The 14,378-nt window shown below is 40.5% G+C and overlaps 1 protein-coding gene across 3 annotated transcripts in view; it reads right to left on the bottom strand.

Moving 5' to 3' along the window:
• Window positions 1-1,633: 1,633 nt before the first annotated feature.
• The window catches only part of CCDC187 (coiled-coil domain containing 187), a 40,193-nt gene continuing 27,448 nt past the window's right edge, over window positions 1,634-14,378 (bottom strand). For all 3 annotated transcript variants that reach the window (XM_061477113.1, XM_061477111.1, XM_061477112.1), the window contains 8 exons: window positions 13,923-14,099; window positions 13,655-13,833; window positions 10,379-10,563; window positions 9,717-9,829; window positions 9,169-9,250; window positions 5,469-8,323; window positions 4,265-4,393; window positions 1,634-3,401 (listed from right to left, as the gene is read on the bottom strand). In XM_061477113.1, coding sequence (XP_061333097.1) covers window positions 3,222-3,401; window positions 4,265-4,393; window positions 5,469-8,323; window positions 9,169-9,250; window positions 9,717-9,829; window positions 10,379-10,563; window positions 13,655-13,833; window positions 13,923-14,099 — 3,900 coding nt within the window. In that variant the 3' untranslated portion in view covers window positions 1,634-3,221. The remainder of the gene's footprint in view (window positions 3,402-4,264; window positions 4,394-5,468; window positions 8,324-9,168; window positions 9,251-9,716; window positions 9,830-10,378; window positions 10,564-13,654; window positions 13,834-13,922; window positions 14,100-14,378) is intronic.

Below are 14,378 nucleotides of genomic sequence, written 5' to 3'. Positions count from 1 at the left end.
CGGCCCCCTCGGCCCTCCCCGCCCCGGCGGCCCGCAGCGCCGCGGGGGGCCCGGTGCCGTCACCCCGGGAGGCGGCGGGGTCGCTTGGAGCGTTACCAGACCCCGGTGACAGCGGCGCACCGCAAATGAGCCCTGAGCCGCTGCGTTCTGAGCCGCGTTTGCCTCAGGGAAAAACCAACCGAGGTTCAAACAATAAGATAGGTTGGTGGCCGATTTTGTGGGCAATCTGCTGTAGGAACAGAAGCTTCAGCTTCACAGAGCTGCTCGCTGAGAGGAGATTAAAACCGTGCAGCCTTGGGTCAAGAAGTGTTTCGTCCTGAAGTGCCTCACTCCGTGGGGAAGAGCCTCTTCCCCCCAGAACTGAAGGAGGAATGAAAGGCTGCGCACGGGAGCTCTCAAGAGGATGTAAGAAACGATGTCCTTTTAGCAAGTTCAGAGTGGTTGAGCACTAGCAATGGATTTTACCACCTTTCATAGCTGCAGCCACAGTGTGAAAGTCTCCTTTCGTTTGTAAGTTCAGGCTCAAGAAATTTCATTACATTAACAGCAGAAACCAACAGAAAATGTCCAAGGATGGAGAATTTGGAGGAGTCTAAAACTCAGACAGTGAAAGAGCAAGGCCCCTGAAAAGATAATTCTTGTTCCTGTAACTCACAAATGCTTCTTTTAATCCTTCAAGAGCAGCTAGGAAACAAATGGGTCCAGATTCTTACAGTATAAATACAGAGCTTAGAATCTGATCTATCATTTTTTCTGGCCAGTAACACACAGACAGTACAAGGATGGGTTTCTTCTATACAATAAAAATGTTCTCCTTTGGCAACCAAGGAACAGATTTTGCCACCTTTGCCTTTTCCTTTCCCAATCCTCTCTTTTCTTCACCATTAACATCTGAAGCAGCTCAGTCACCTTCTGCATCCATACCCACAGCTATAAGTTACGTGGTTGCTTGTAGTACATCCCAGCCGAGGGTTTTCTCCTGTCTCTTTTTCCCTGGCACTGTATGCCACAAAATGAGCTGGTTACAGTGGCAGAGTCCAACCTCTTCAAAGAACTCAGAAATCCTGTGGCAGCTGCTAATTAGGATGTTCAGAACCTGCAGCGCCCAAGAAAGATACCTGAGAGTGCATTTTATTCAGAAGAGTTGTTAAATGGATGAAGATGAAAGAGATGGATTACAGGAAAATTAAATGTAGGGTTTAACTGAGAAATAATCATTTTCTATGAAAGATAATGACTCCTCTTGAGGCTGGTATCAAGATTTATTGACCCAGGAGGTTAATATTGATCAAAACCAAGGCAAACAAAATATTAGACCTTGAAGGAGAGTAATCTTGATATTGAAGTCTTGCCACTGACTGAACAGGTCGATATATCTGGGTGCCAGAAGCTGAGGTTTTGAACACAGAATGGTGGAGATATTAAACATGTCTGACATGTCTTGTGTATACACTTTTTATTCTCATCAGCAGGAGTTACTTTATAGCTCTGTCCTTCTGTATACAGCATCTTGCAAGGGTTCAGGCTTCACTCACAAACCTAATTGCAAATATAATGGTTATCTTCCTCAAGTGTAACATATAGCGTAGCATAAGGCATCAGTCTGAAATGGAATGAGTCCTTCAGCTACTCATTCACATACATAAGTGGTATTTTTAATAGCTTTCATTCCAAATACAACAAGGATCCTGCTGCTGCTGCAAAACCATAGTGACAGTAAACTGAAAAACTGCAGTGCTTCGATATATGGATTTGTCATTGTATCCCACAATTTGTCTGAAAGTCCAGGAGGAAAAAAATTAAGTTAAATCCTACTGTAAACTGACAACAAGAAAACATTATTATTGGAACAAATAACTTATCTGGATTAATTCGTCAATGAGGATAAGAGTCAGAGTGTTAAGAAAAGGTACCACAAGGGACATGAAAATAGTTGATAGAAGATCAACAGTTAAGGCACTGGGGGCAGCGAGCCGGAGCTGTCTGCAAAACAACAAAACCACTCCCATTCACCACTGAGAACAGCAGAGCATACACTATGGCCTGCAATTCCACTTGATTTCAGTACTAACAAATAAAAGTGAGATTTTGGGGGGGGTATTTTGTTTATTCAGAAAACAAACAGTTCAGTAGGAAAAGTTAAGCCATCAGTATTTAAAAATAGAAACATGGAATGTATTCTGTTTTCCTCACAAAACCTATATTGTAAATATTGTGATTTTAAATAGGAGTCTATATATGGCTTATATGTAATTGTCCTGCTTTTCATTTCATTTGAAAGACACCCTGAATGTTGATATTTTTCTATTTTTGCCAAAACAAAAGAATAGGATTATTGATTTCCTCTGGTTTGCCCAGTAAAGCACATCCTTCAGCAGCCCATGTTTAGATGTAAGATTCAAAGGCCTCACGTGAATTGTATGATAAATAACCTAACCACAGGCACATATTTAATTTTCAGAAATTGGAGTTACTGATAGAAAAATATCCCCTTTGAAGAGCATTACAGCAGGGTTTGTCTCATCTGCATAAAGTTGTAGATATTAAAAATGAATGTCTGGCTCTAGATCCTGCCAGGACAAGATCATTCCATATGCCACATCTCTGAAGCCATCTCCGGGTTCCTTTTAACCAGTTCCATAGTGTATAAGAACATATAAAAATGATGCAGTGACATTTAACTCTGCTGTGCCCATCAGGAAAAGCTTTAGGCTTGTTCCAGTTAGAGGAGTTTATTCCAAACTGCAGAGGCACACAGCAATTCTTTTTCTAGGAGATTTAATTCCATTTGCACATTTGTATTCTTAAGAGTCACTTATGATTATCTGAACATTATTTTCACAGTATTATTCACCTGTCATCACTCATAGCCTGAACATGATAACAAAGAATAGGATAATTTACACATAAATTGGGTTCGAACCCTGTTTATAGAGACTTGGACACAATTTTAAAACATGTTGTGCTCTTAAAACACACAAGTGAATAAAGTGCTGTCTTGACCAAAAAAAACCCAGAATAAAACTTCCAGCCTTTAGATTCTGTGTGACATCAAAGGTGAGCATTACCTTAATAAGCATTTCCAAAGCACACATGAACACACAGATTAGGTCAATATCCCACTGGTATTTGGTACAAGTTCAGAACTAAAATTCTGAAATCATGCCTAAAAAATTCCTTGCCTGAATAAAGAAATATTTAAAAAAACAGATTAAAAATCCTTAAAAGTCTTTTAGGGAATCCTTAGAATTACAGGCTCTTCTCAGATAGATCTTGTTAAGAACTCTTATTGTGTCGAGGATCAAGCTATCAGATATGTCTTCGATCATTCTCATCTTCACAGTTAATTCATCATCCTTGTAGTAAGTCCATTGAGGTTCTTCTTTGCAGAGTTCCTGAATCTAAGATACAAGTTTATTTCAGAGATTTTAATTGTTTATAATACTTCAAGAATAAGAGCATGGTCTGTTCTGAGAGGTACCAAGACATTGTACCTAATCCAAGAACTTTAGATACGCATCACTGATTTAATGTATTTCATCTGAACCACTCACAAGGACTGGAAGTACTGGATTATTATTGCAAGTGTACTGAAAAAGAAGTTCTGAAGTTATTCTGAGTGCACACGACTCTCACAAAAGCATGAGATTTTTTAGTTTAAACCTAGGGAAAATCAAAACGAATCTGCGGTTGGAATTCGCTTACCAGAATAAGGTCCACTCTGTCTCTCTTACAGTTGCCATACTTGGCCATATTAAGGAATTTGATTTTCATTTATAAGTCATTCTTTTTCAGGCTCATTATTTTAAAAAATTCACCCTGAACAAACGTCTACAAAATAAAAGAGGCTGAAAAGAATTCTTCCCATAGGAATTCTGTCACTGAGAAGGCTGCCAGGGTGCCAGTGTGAAGATTCAGCTTTAGATCTAGAAACATCCCAGAGTTTAGGGGACTGATTTAGAAGTAGCTGATCAATATTGGGCAACCAACACGCTTTACATGTAAGATTACTTTAAACGTTACACCCAACATAGTCATAATCAGGGAGATTTAGAAGCCCCTTTCCCATTCTGTAGAACTCTGTACACTTTAATCAGCTCGGTCTGTATTTATAAGCATTTCAGAGCAATGCTGTTTTCTTCTCTAATCACCTCAGTTACACTGCCGTAATCCTCCCACATTTCACACTCTCTTTTTGCCATGACAATTATCTGCTCTCCTCCCTGACTCTTGTTATTGTACACTTTGTGTTTCCAGAATGTACCTTGACAACACTGACATCCGTTCTTCTGCAAAGACGCCTGGAACTTTCTCGCATCCACGGAAATGCATTTGGATTTGCAGTCACTTGATATTCTGCACATGGCAACTCACGGGTCAAATCAAATATAACCTGCAACAACAAAACCACAGTACCAGCATAAACCAAATCCCTCACTGATGCCCTTTCAGAGGTTTCTCAGCCCTTCTGAAGGATGTTATGCTGGTGACAGTAGAGGTTTGCATCTTGGTGCAAAATACCCTAACATCGCCCGCATCACTGATGTTCCTATGCTGATCATTGCCTAAAGAGCACATCATCCTGTACAGCAGGGATTGGACAGTAATGTGTGAGCACTCGCTAAGTGTGGCGCTGATGGGGGCCTTTAGTCTCCTTGTGTAGGCAGATGTCCGCAGAACTCAGTAGTTCCAGGATGCTGAGGAACACGAAGATCTGTTCAAACTCAGCAGGACCATCTGAGGTACATCCTTTAATTTGCAGCTTTCCAAGAAGCTTGGAACTTTCTGAACAGACCCCAAACAGATGCTGGGCTATGTGTCCAGGGAATTACAATTGAAAAGCTCTAGCAAAAGGCATCTATCACAGCAAGGACATCCATTTTAGTGGAACTATTTTGCAGCAAATTACCCAGAAGCAGTACTTTGCAATACCTTTCATGCTCTTTTAGCTATATTTAGTGTTAACAGCTAGAATAATATGAAGTACTAGCTAATATGAGTCAGTGTACAGAACACTGGGTGAGTTGAGTAACAGTTACTGCTTTAAAAATACCTGATTATACATCCTCTTGCTTTCTGTTTCGAAATCGTTCCCTGGGAGATCATTACATTCAAAGTACTTTGGCACATTGATCCTTCTGAAATCTGAATATATGTTTTCTGGGGTCCATAATTCTTCTACAGCACATGCAGACAATTCCTTAATATAAGAACTGTAATGTGGTATCACAAATGGAACTTCCACAGTTTCCTTCCAAGGAGCTGAGTGCCACTGATCTAATTTGTACAAGTATTGCTTTTGTGTCTCACCAGCGTATGTTGGTGAGAGGAGCAGATCAGATTAAGTCAGCCATCTGGTTGCAAATGCTGACATGATTTTTATGGATGTGGAAAACAACACAAATGCTTGTCTGTGCAGACAAAATTTCAGGTCCAGGACTTTAGACAAAAAACCTCACTGTACTTACTGGCAAAGTGGTTGGAGAAGCCTCTGGAGATAAGGGAAATACATTGTCTACTTTTGAGCCTTGTTTTCTCTTAATCTTATATTCTTTAACTGCGTCACCTACAAATTTAGTTGCAATTCTCTCTGCTACTGTGTGACAACCATGAACACTGCGTATGTCCAAGTCACACAGCAAGACATCAGAAACCTTTGCTGATGGTTCAGATAAGAAAGAAACTGAGTTTTCTTTAAGGAGAAACAATTTCTGAGAGTCTTCTTGTCTTAGGTCTTTTGCAAAGGCACTTTTATATTTGTGCTGAACTGGTTCAGAAAATACAATTAAAATGTCAAGAAGTTTTGTACCAGATTCACTTGCAATATCACCAACAAGTTTATTCCTTTTCCGATCCTCTACCAAGCGACAGATATTTTTGCTTGTGTTTCCCTCATCTGTGTTACCAGTCTTACTTTCCATTGGAGTCACATTTGCAAGGGTCCTTTGTTTTATTTGTGTTGGTTCTGGTTTTTCTGTATCTGATCCCAAGCACATTAGGTTAATTTGACAGAGGAATTCATCACACTGGTCACAACGTGGAATCTTTTGTTCTTTTCCAGACAGCAAGGCAGTGTGTAACCTGGCCTGGGTTTCTTTCACTTCTGATCCTTCCACACTGTTTGTGTCTTCTGCTTTCTCCTCTGTAAACCCTGCTCTCTGCTCATCACCTTCAGAATATTTGCAGTCTCCTTTGAAGGATTCATCATCGTAGAAGGAGTCAGAGTCTTCATCCCCAGTGTAACTGGAATCATTTTCCCTAGCCCCCAACAAGTGGGAGATCTCATTAGGTCTGACAAAGACACCACAGTGCTGAGCACACTCAAAATACTTCACCCCTTTGTAGGTGCCAGCGTTATCACCTTCAGCTTTGTCAAGTGCAACACCAGCCCAATGGCCACTATCAAAATAAGTCTGTCCTTTGAACATGAGGGTTCCAGGTTGGGTCTGCTTTACTAACACTCTGTCCCCAATTTCAAATGATGACAATGGGTCGGCACTGTTATCCTCAGCTTTGGGCAGTGCTAAGTGTGTTTTGCATTGTTTCGTTGTGAAATCGAAACTTTCCTTGGCCTGACCAGAAGTAGCAGCATTTGACACAGGCAGAAACTCTGAATACTCCATAGGTGTCTCATGTTCTCCTTGCTGGTTTTCTGATAAGCTCTCCTTTGCACCAGAAATACCTTTAACTAAAGATTGCTCTGAGACTGTACCATTCTGTGTTGAAAAAACAGCAGTTGTTTCTTGACTGAGCAGGGGAAATTCCTCAGGCACAGTGTTATCAGGTAATGGGGGCAATGTGTCCATTTTCAGTGATGCATCTTCATCCATACACTCTCTAGTCTCCGAGACTGTCATTTGTTCTGGTGGAGATGGGAGATCATCCATACTCAAGCTAGGAGCATCATTTTTCATTGTATCTGTGCCTAAAGGGGGAGGAGGAAGATCTTCACTTAGAAATGACAAATCCATTTTGTTAGAGGATGGCAAGTCAGCACTTCCATAGGACAATACTTCATCAACAGGAGACAGTATTTCTGACAGGATTTCCTCATCGGTTGGAGGGAGACCCTCATCAGTAATAAAAATTGTATCATCTTCACCTTTGGAAGAGCAGTTCTCAGCTTGAAGCAATTGCTTTCTTGAGGAGACAGAAGAACACAGTCCTTTCCTTTCTTCCTTTATGGCTTGCCTTTCTGTTGTGGAAATACTTTGATTTTCTGTAGCCACCCTTTGGAAAGACTCGAATGAGTTGGTTTCTATATGGACTTCCTCAGAAATTCCAGGCATGGATGTGGACAAGGATACAATCTGACTGGATTTGCTGGATCCAAGTCTCTTGTTCAAAAGTTGCGCATGCTTATTTTCATCTCCTGAAGCAGATGAGTTTCTTGAAGATAGACATGTCAGTAATTTGTTATTTTCAGTATCTCTGTTGGGTGGAAAAGAGACAGTGTTCCTAAGCTGGTCAGTCACCAAATCTAGATGTCTCGAAGAATCTGCGAGTGGAAACACCATTAGGTTTCTATTTTGATCCACAAAGAAACTGTTAATTCCAGCAACCTTTTTCACTCTCCCAGTTACAGAACTAGGTTTCTGCAGTTCATTGATCTTAGGTGAGTAAATATCATCACTGCATGAGGAGCTGGCAACTGCAGCTTTACCCTGGTTTGTGACCTCCTGGGAACAGGCTTTGTTTCTACTGTAGTTTTCCAAGTCATCCAGATGTGGCTCGTCCATTCCTTTGGCAGGGTTATCAGATTGGGAGGAATGTGCTGAGGCATTTACTTTGTCTAATGCAATGAAAGAAAGCAACTGATCAGTGCAGCCATGATCTGAATCATCTCCAGCGTATTTCTGGGAGCATGATGAAGCCTCAGTGCTGTGCTCTTCAGGCACTTCATATTCAGTGTGTTTGTCACTAAGTAACATTTCCTTTCCATTGCTTCTTGCTATGAGCGGCGCTTTTGAAACATCAGGAAATGCATCACCATTGTCACAGACAAACTCGTGTGGGATACTGACATCTGTGTCCTCTCCATTTTTCAGCTCTGATTCAGCATCTGAACTGGAGCTTTCTGAAATGTCAATCCGAACTGCAGACACTTGCTGAAACTCCAGGAGTGAAGAGTCTGATTTGGCACTTTGACATCCTGAGGAGAAGTTGTTCAACCTGAGTGATGAGTCAGTGGAAGTTAATCCTTCAGAAAATGCTTGTAGTTCTTCATCAGGAGCTTCATGAGAAATATGGTCCAAATGCTTCAAACACTGCCTCCCATCCACCTGCTGGGTCTCATACAGGACAGGCACATCTACTTCTTTAACTGGACCATTCAAGTAAAAAAACAAAATAAAATAAAGCCCATCAGATTTCAGAACAATATTCTTTTGTAGGTTGCTGACAGATAATTTAGGACTCAAATCCTAAGCTAGGCTTGGGAATCTGGGGAAGGTGCAGCCTATGCCAAACTTTGATCATCAAGACCGCTGTTTTTAAGTCTGTCTTACACAAATCTATAGTCTCCCTCACTATGGAGTAAATGCAGACAGACAGTTCATTAGAAAACTATCACAAATATGAAATATTGTCACAATATGTAAATATTTATAATGAGAGATTATGCATACACAGAGCTATGTAAATGATATAACTGGCTCATATACAAACAGCCAGTTTTATTCATTATATAGCCTACTGAGAGCAAGAAATATGAACCGAGGATAAAACCTGGAAACAAAAATAACTCCAGCATGTCCTGTCAAAGTCTATCTTCAACTGATCTATGCTCTTTTAAAAAGAACAGCCTTAAATTATTGAAAAAAATGCCTCAAAAGAGAGTAAATTGTTAATGACACAATCAGAGTAAGTTATGATTTTGTTCTGAGGAAGCAGTATAATCATATCTGATAATAAACCTTTGAGAGATCTCCACCATCTTGCCTAGCAGTGATTTATATATTGGGTAAAGTGAGCAAGACACTCAGGTAATAAATGAGGAAATTGTCTCTCTTTCTGTCTGGATTAAAGTTTGATTGAAGTGGTTGAAACAGATTGGACATAATAGCATTAAATATGATTTACCAGTTCCTTGAAGAGTATTTTCTGCCTGAACCAGGCATAAGTTACACAAAGTAGAAAGCATCCCCAAGCTTTTCATTGTGAACTTACTGTCACATGGATTAATATCTTCATTGTCTTTAGGATCTATCTTTGGGTTTAAAACAAGTGCCTTTTCCTCCAGCGCAAACTCCTAGAATGTGAATATGTAAGAGACAGAGTTATCTTCTTAAGGGAAAAGGACTCTGCTGGCAGAAAGAATAGTTGAGATCAGAGGTTAAATCTACATGTTTACACTAAGATACAAGTTCATATGGACTGCTGGGCATATATATACCTATGTTGTGAGTGCGTCTCTGATGTAGGAAATAGGGAAGGGCCTAACTAGTCTCTATGGGCAGCAGGTTTATTTCTTCCTGGAGCGGCACTGCACCACAGGAGATGGCTTAAGGACACTGTCATCAGTCAATAACATAGAGAAGATTGAAGGGCAGGAAATTTGTTCAGTCTTTAGCTGAAGGTCACACAGTCAACACACAAAACTTTTACTTGATCTTCATAATTGTCAAATGAGCCTGGTGCTGGTCCTATCTTAAGGCAAATGTAACCTTGGGCACCATTTCTTTAGGCAGAAATGGAACTGCAGGGGTGATCCTTACCGGAAATGCACACTTTCTGCCTTCTCTTGTAAATGGTGTGGATACGGCCTCATCCATTCTAGCTGAATCTGCATGTTCCAGAGGTAATAAAACATGATCCTGAGCATTAAGCTCTGAAAGGTACAGCATGAAGTTACAATATTTCCAGTCCTGCATTTCTTTTCCAAGAATTACTTGACTGTAGCTTTTTGTTTAGCTCAGTCAAGAAGGTTTAAAGATATTTATAGCTATGTAACTTAGTTTTGCCCTACACACTCCTCATCATACAACAGAAGGTGAAATGAGCAATGACCATATTTATTCAATTATCACCTTGGGTATCATCCAGTTACATGGTAGCAATTCTCAAGCCCACTTCCAGAATTTTCTACACTCTTTCTTTCTTCATCTATGCATGGCTGCTAAGTCAACAACAGGACTTACACCTTTGTAACACCTTCTTGCCAATTCTGAACAGGACCTGGTACCAAACCCCACGATGAAGGTAACCAAGGAACAGATCAACATCACAAGCTCTCTCTCATGTGCTTGTCCTCTTCTGGAAGATCATTTGAACTGCTCCAAAGAACAACTGAGACTTTAACTTTTGCCCTAAGTCATGCAGTTTGAATAAGCAGCCACAAACATGGCTGATCTCTACAGAGATCATCTTTATTTGGTACCTGTGGTTTTGCAGTCTTTAAACATAAAGACTGAGCCTGTGGTTTGACCAGAAGCACCACACACTTTCTTGGCCACCGTTTGAGACACATCAGGACCTTGCACACCAAGGGATGGCTCCAAACCTGGCAACTCCTCTGCCTGCTTCTGGCAGCGTACCAGTGTTCCCTTGCTCTCAGAAGGAAAACTGTAAACAGACAAGGAATTAATGGTTGGGGATTGGTTTTGTGTTTCCAAATTAATCATGATAACTCTATATGAAATCAATAAAGGTATGAATTAAATGCTTCTGATAGTGCTTGATAGTACCTGTAGAGTGCTCACAGACACATACGTTTTGAAACCAGCAAATTAGTAAAGTCAGAAGCATCCTGAAGAGTGTATTTTTCCTCTCTTTTCCCCTCCCTCTCACTTAACGTTGTATTTTATAGTCAGGTTTCTAATCTTCATAGATGAGAACAGGAGGAGACTGAAGAAATCATCAGCATTGAAAAGGTAAAACCGGGGTCAAACTCTGAACCTGTTTGCCTCCCCCATTTCCAATCTGTGGTACTGCAGCAGATTCCGACAGATCTTGTTAATTTTTCCACGTTAAACATAGCATTGCAACTTTATGGACATTTGGGACATCAGATACTGAACCTGATGGTGACTTTGAACTTTCCAAACAGCCTGCTTACTGCAAAAGCATAAAGCAACACAATTCACACTCACAAGCTTTTCAGTTAGTGGCACAAGTTCTAGAATACACAGTTGAGTGAGTCCAGAAAAAAAGAGTCATCTCCATGTGGGTTGTTGTGGTTTTGGGGATTATCTTTTTTTACTACAATAACAGTTTAGAAAGTGAAATATATTCTTGAATAGATGAAGATCAACAATATGACAGTGGCTAGAAGCTCAATCCTCATTCATTATTTTATTTTTAATGACTATATAGTATTCACCACCACTAGTGTTTAGGGACTTCAAATTAAGTATCCCAATTCAGAAGATGCATTCCCAATTCTTAGCTAAAAGCTTGTTCATTTATAACAATTAAAAGCTTCTGTATTCCTTGCACCACCCATGAACAAAACTAAACCAGCAGCTTTCCCACATGCTGGTAATTTATTTATTATTTCAGTTTGCTTTAATTTTTAGAAGTATTTACCAGCCCCTTCCAGCCCTGCTTATCAGCTGTCTTCCTGATCAGGATATGAACATACCTGTGCTGGTAGATAAATAGTGTAATTACCACTCTGCACTTTTACACAGTGAGGAAATCTATGCACTGTCAGCCAGCAGCCAGATTTTGGGTGTATCACGAGTTCTACCAGGCCCCCTCTGCTCTAGACTGATGCGAATATTCAGTGTTCTCCTATGAGCAGGCTTGTCAGTTAACAAGAAGTGAAAGCACAGCCAAGAAACCTTTTAAAGATTTCTGTGACTTGTAATCAATAAACCCATGAATTATAGATCAGTTCTGTACAGGGATTTATTTGAAAGCCTTTCCCTGTGGGGACTTAAGTAAATGCACAAACCTGACTCACCAGTCTGCTAAAGGTCTGGTGGAAGGGGGTTTCTAATTCATATAGATATGGATTTGTCTTTAACTACTTATTTTATCTTTCTGAAGCAAACTAGATTTTGCTCATCTGAGTCTGCTTTGGAAGGCTGCTGTTGTGAGCAGTGTGGATACTACTGAGCCCTCACCTGCACAGCTCAGCTCCTCCAGCTCAGTGGGAAGCAATGGGGAGTGCTGGGGATGCAGTGCCTGGGGAACAGGAGGCAGTGCTGAACTCTTGAATTACCTCTGGCTCTGGGCATTTTACATGGAACTCCTACACTTCAGTTTAAGCATAAAATTAAGCCCTGTGTAGTACAAAAGCCTTCCGTGATTAAATCCTAAGCAAAACACAAACCTCCTCTGAGGGGTTGATACATAGGCTCAGCCAGAGGAGACAAAGGAGTGAGCGTATTAAATCAATACATTTCTACTCATTCTGTATGGGTATCCTGAGGTCTAATTAATAGGTAGTTGCAAAGTGTTTTGAGATTTAGTTAAAAAAAATGTGAACTATCATTAGCAGTTGTGTAGCATCATCAAAAAATATTCAGTATTTCATAATTTCATGTTCATAATGCTATGTAAAATAACTTTGTTAGGCTTGATGTCAAAGTTCTGTTTTTTCCTAACATTGCAGAGACAGGTGCCAATCCCACAGACTTAGATAATGCTACTTAACATTTCATACTGCAGAGAATCCTAGTGAAATATGTTCACCTGCTTGCACAAAAATGCAGTTTGAAATGAATACATAAAGCTTGCAAAGATTGGCTTTCTCATAGCCCAGAGGATTGTGACACTGCAAGCAGGAGCATGGAGCCATCTAATGAAAACATAACTGCCTGGGAAGCAAATGTTACTCCAGCTTTTGCACACAGGATTAAACAGTTTGTTGCTCAGTGCAGCCCCTCCCATGTGCAGTGAGTTTATGGGGACAAACCAACAGGGCTTTTTTCAGCATGAAACAGACTTGTCCAACTTCTAACAGTAAATCACAGCGCTACACATTTGCTTATATGTCTGAATAGACACAGACAGATGCATACCTAGATACAGACTAAATTTCAGGATTAAGGCTCAGATTTGGCTTGTTCTACTGAAGGAGTTGATGTCTGTGACATACAGAAGAACTGAGATCACAGTGTAACTCCCTGTAAGCACCAGGAGATTGTGGTGTTTGTTTGTTTTCAGATAAAGAAAAATAACACTGATAAATAGTGCAGCTGATGTAAATGCTGAGTTAAACAACTTCCTGATCAAGATTTCACTTAAACCACTTTTTTTCCCCTGCACAGAAGAGGACTTCTCTTTAAAGAGTGGAAAAATCTGAAATAAATACACTATTTGCTGTTGATATATTGAAGTGATGAATGTATCCTGCCTCAGGAATTCAGTGTTGTGAAAAGGATCCACGCACCTTAGTTTACTCGGTGCTGTTCACATCCCCTGCAATAAGCTGGTCCCTGCCCCAAGGAGCTTACCATTTTGAACACCAGATGGTAGGTTGGACATATGGAGGACACAAATAAGCAATAAGGCAATTGGTCAGAATGATAAGCAGGGATCTTGATGCATCCACTGCTTGAACACAAAGGGCTTCAAAACTTATCATTCTAAAACTCCCTCTTGGGAGCATTTACGGCTCACACAATTATCTAGGACATAGCTGCCCATCTTCTCCACTGGATTGGTTCTTACCTTCAGCTATTGCTGTGGAGAGGGTTTTACTTACCCCTCATATTTCTTGCTTTGTTTGTTCTTTAGCTGGGTACAACTGTCCCTGTTCCCCAACAGGTCAGGCTTTTCTGGGGGGGCCACAGACTCTGCGGAAGAGGAATGTAACTTTGGGCTAGAAATAAGTCTTACTGTCTTCAGCTTTATTTCTTCTTCAGCTGCTGGGCTCCTTGTAAGCTAAAAGGAAAAGGTAATATGTAAGGTTTCACCTGGGTTCCTCAGCTGTACCGTCAGCTCTTCACTTCACTATTCCTCAAAGGACCCACCGAGGCAACTGGTGACTGTGATTTAGTAGCCTCTTCCTTCCCTGCCAAATAATGCAGCTTTTCCTGGAGTTGTGCTGTCAAATGCTGCATCATTAAGATTTCTCTTTGCTGCTTTAGTATTAGTTTTCTTTCCTGGTGTGCCGCCCTGTAGATGTTTTGCAGGTGCTGGATTTCTGCCTATGCAAAGGGAAGAAAGAAAAGAGCATCAGAGCTAAGATAACAACAGAGAGACCCCACTTAACGTGCACAGTATTTCTTCACACAAGGCAATGCCACTCTCAAAATACCCAGAGGATTCAATATGCAGGTTTATTCCTTTTTCTGTAAAGGATTTTGTAGTTCTATTCTTCACTAATGCTGACTGGAGGATATCCATGAAAACTAATGGCAAGTAAGGGGATATATTTCACTGCTTGAGAGATGGGGTGTCTGAGAGGCGAGACCTCTGGAAATTGA

Source organism: Pezoporus flaviventris, unplaced genomic scaffold, assembly GCF_033815535.1.
Source record: "Pezoporus flaviventris isolate CSIRO_AGI_PZ_B2104156 unplaced genomic scaffold, CSIRO_AGI_Pfla_v1 ptg000097l, whole genome shotgun sequence".
Taxonomy (NCBI): Eukaryota; Metazoa; Chordata; class Aves; order Psittaciformes; family Psittacidae; genus Pezoporus; species Pezoporus flaviventris.
Note: the sequence above shows the minus strand (reverse complement) of the source record. Positions and strands in the feature narration are given on the sequence as shown.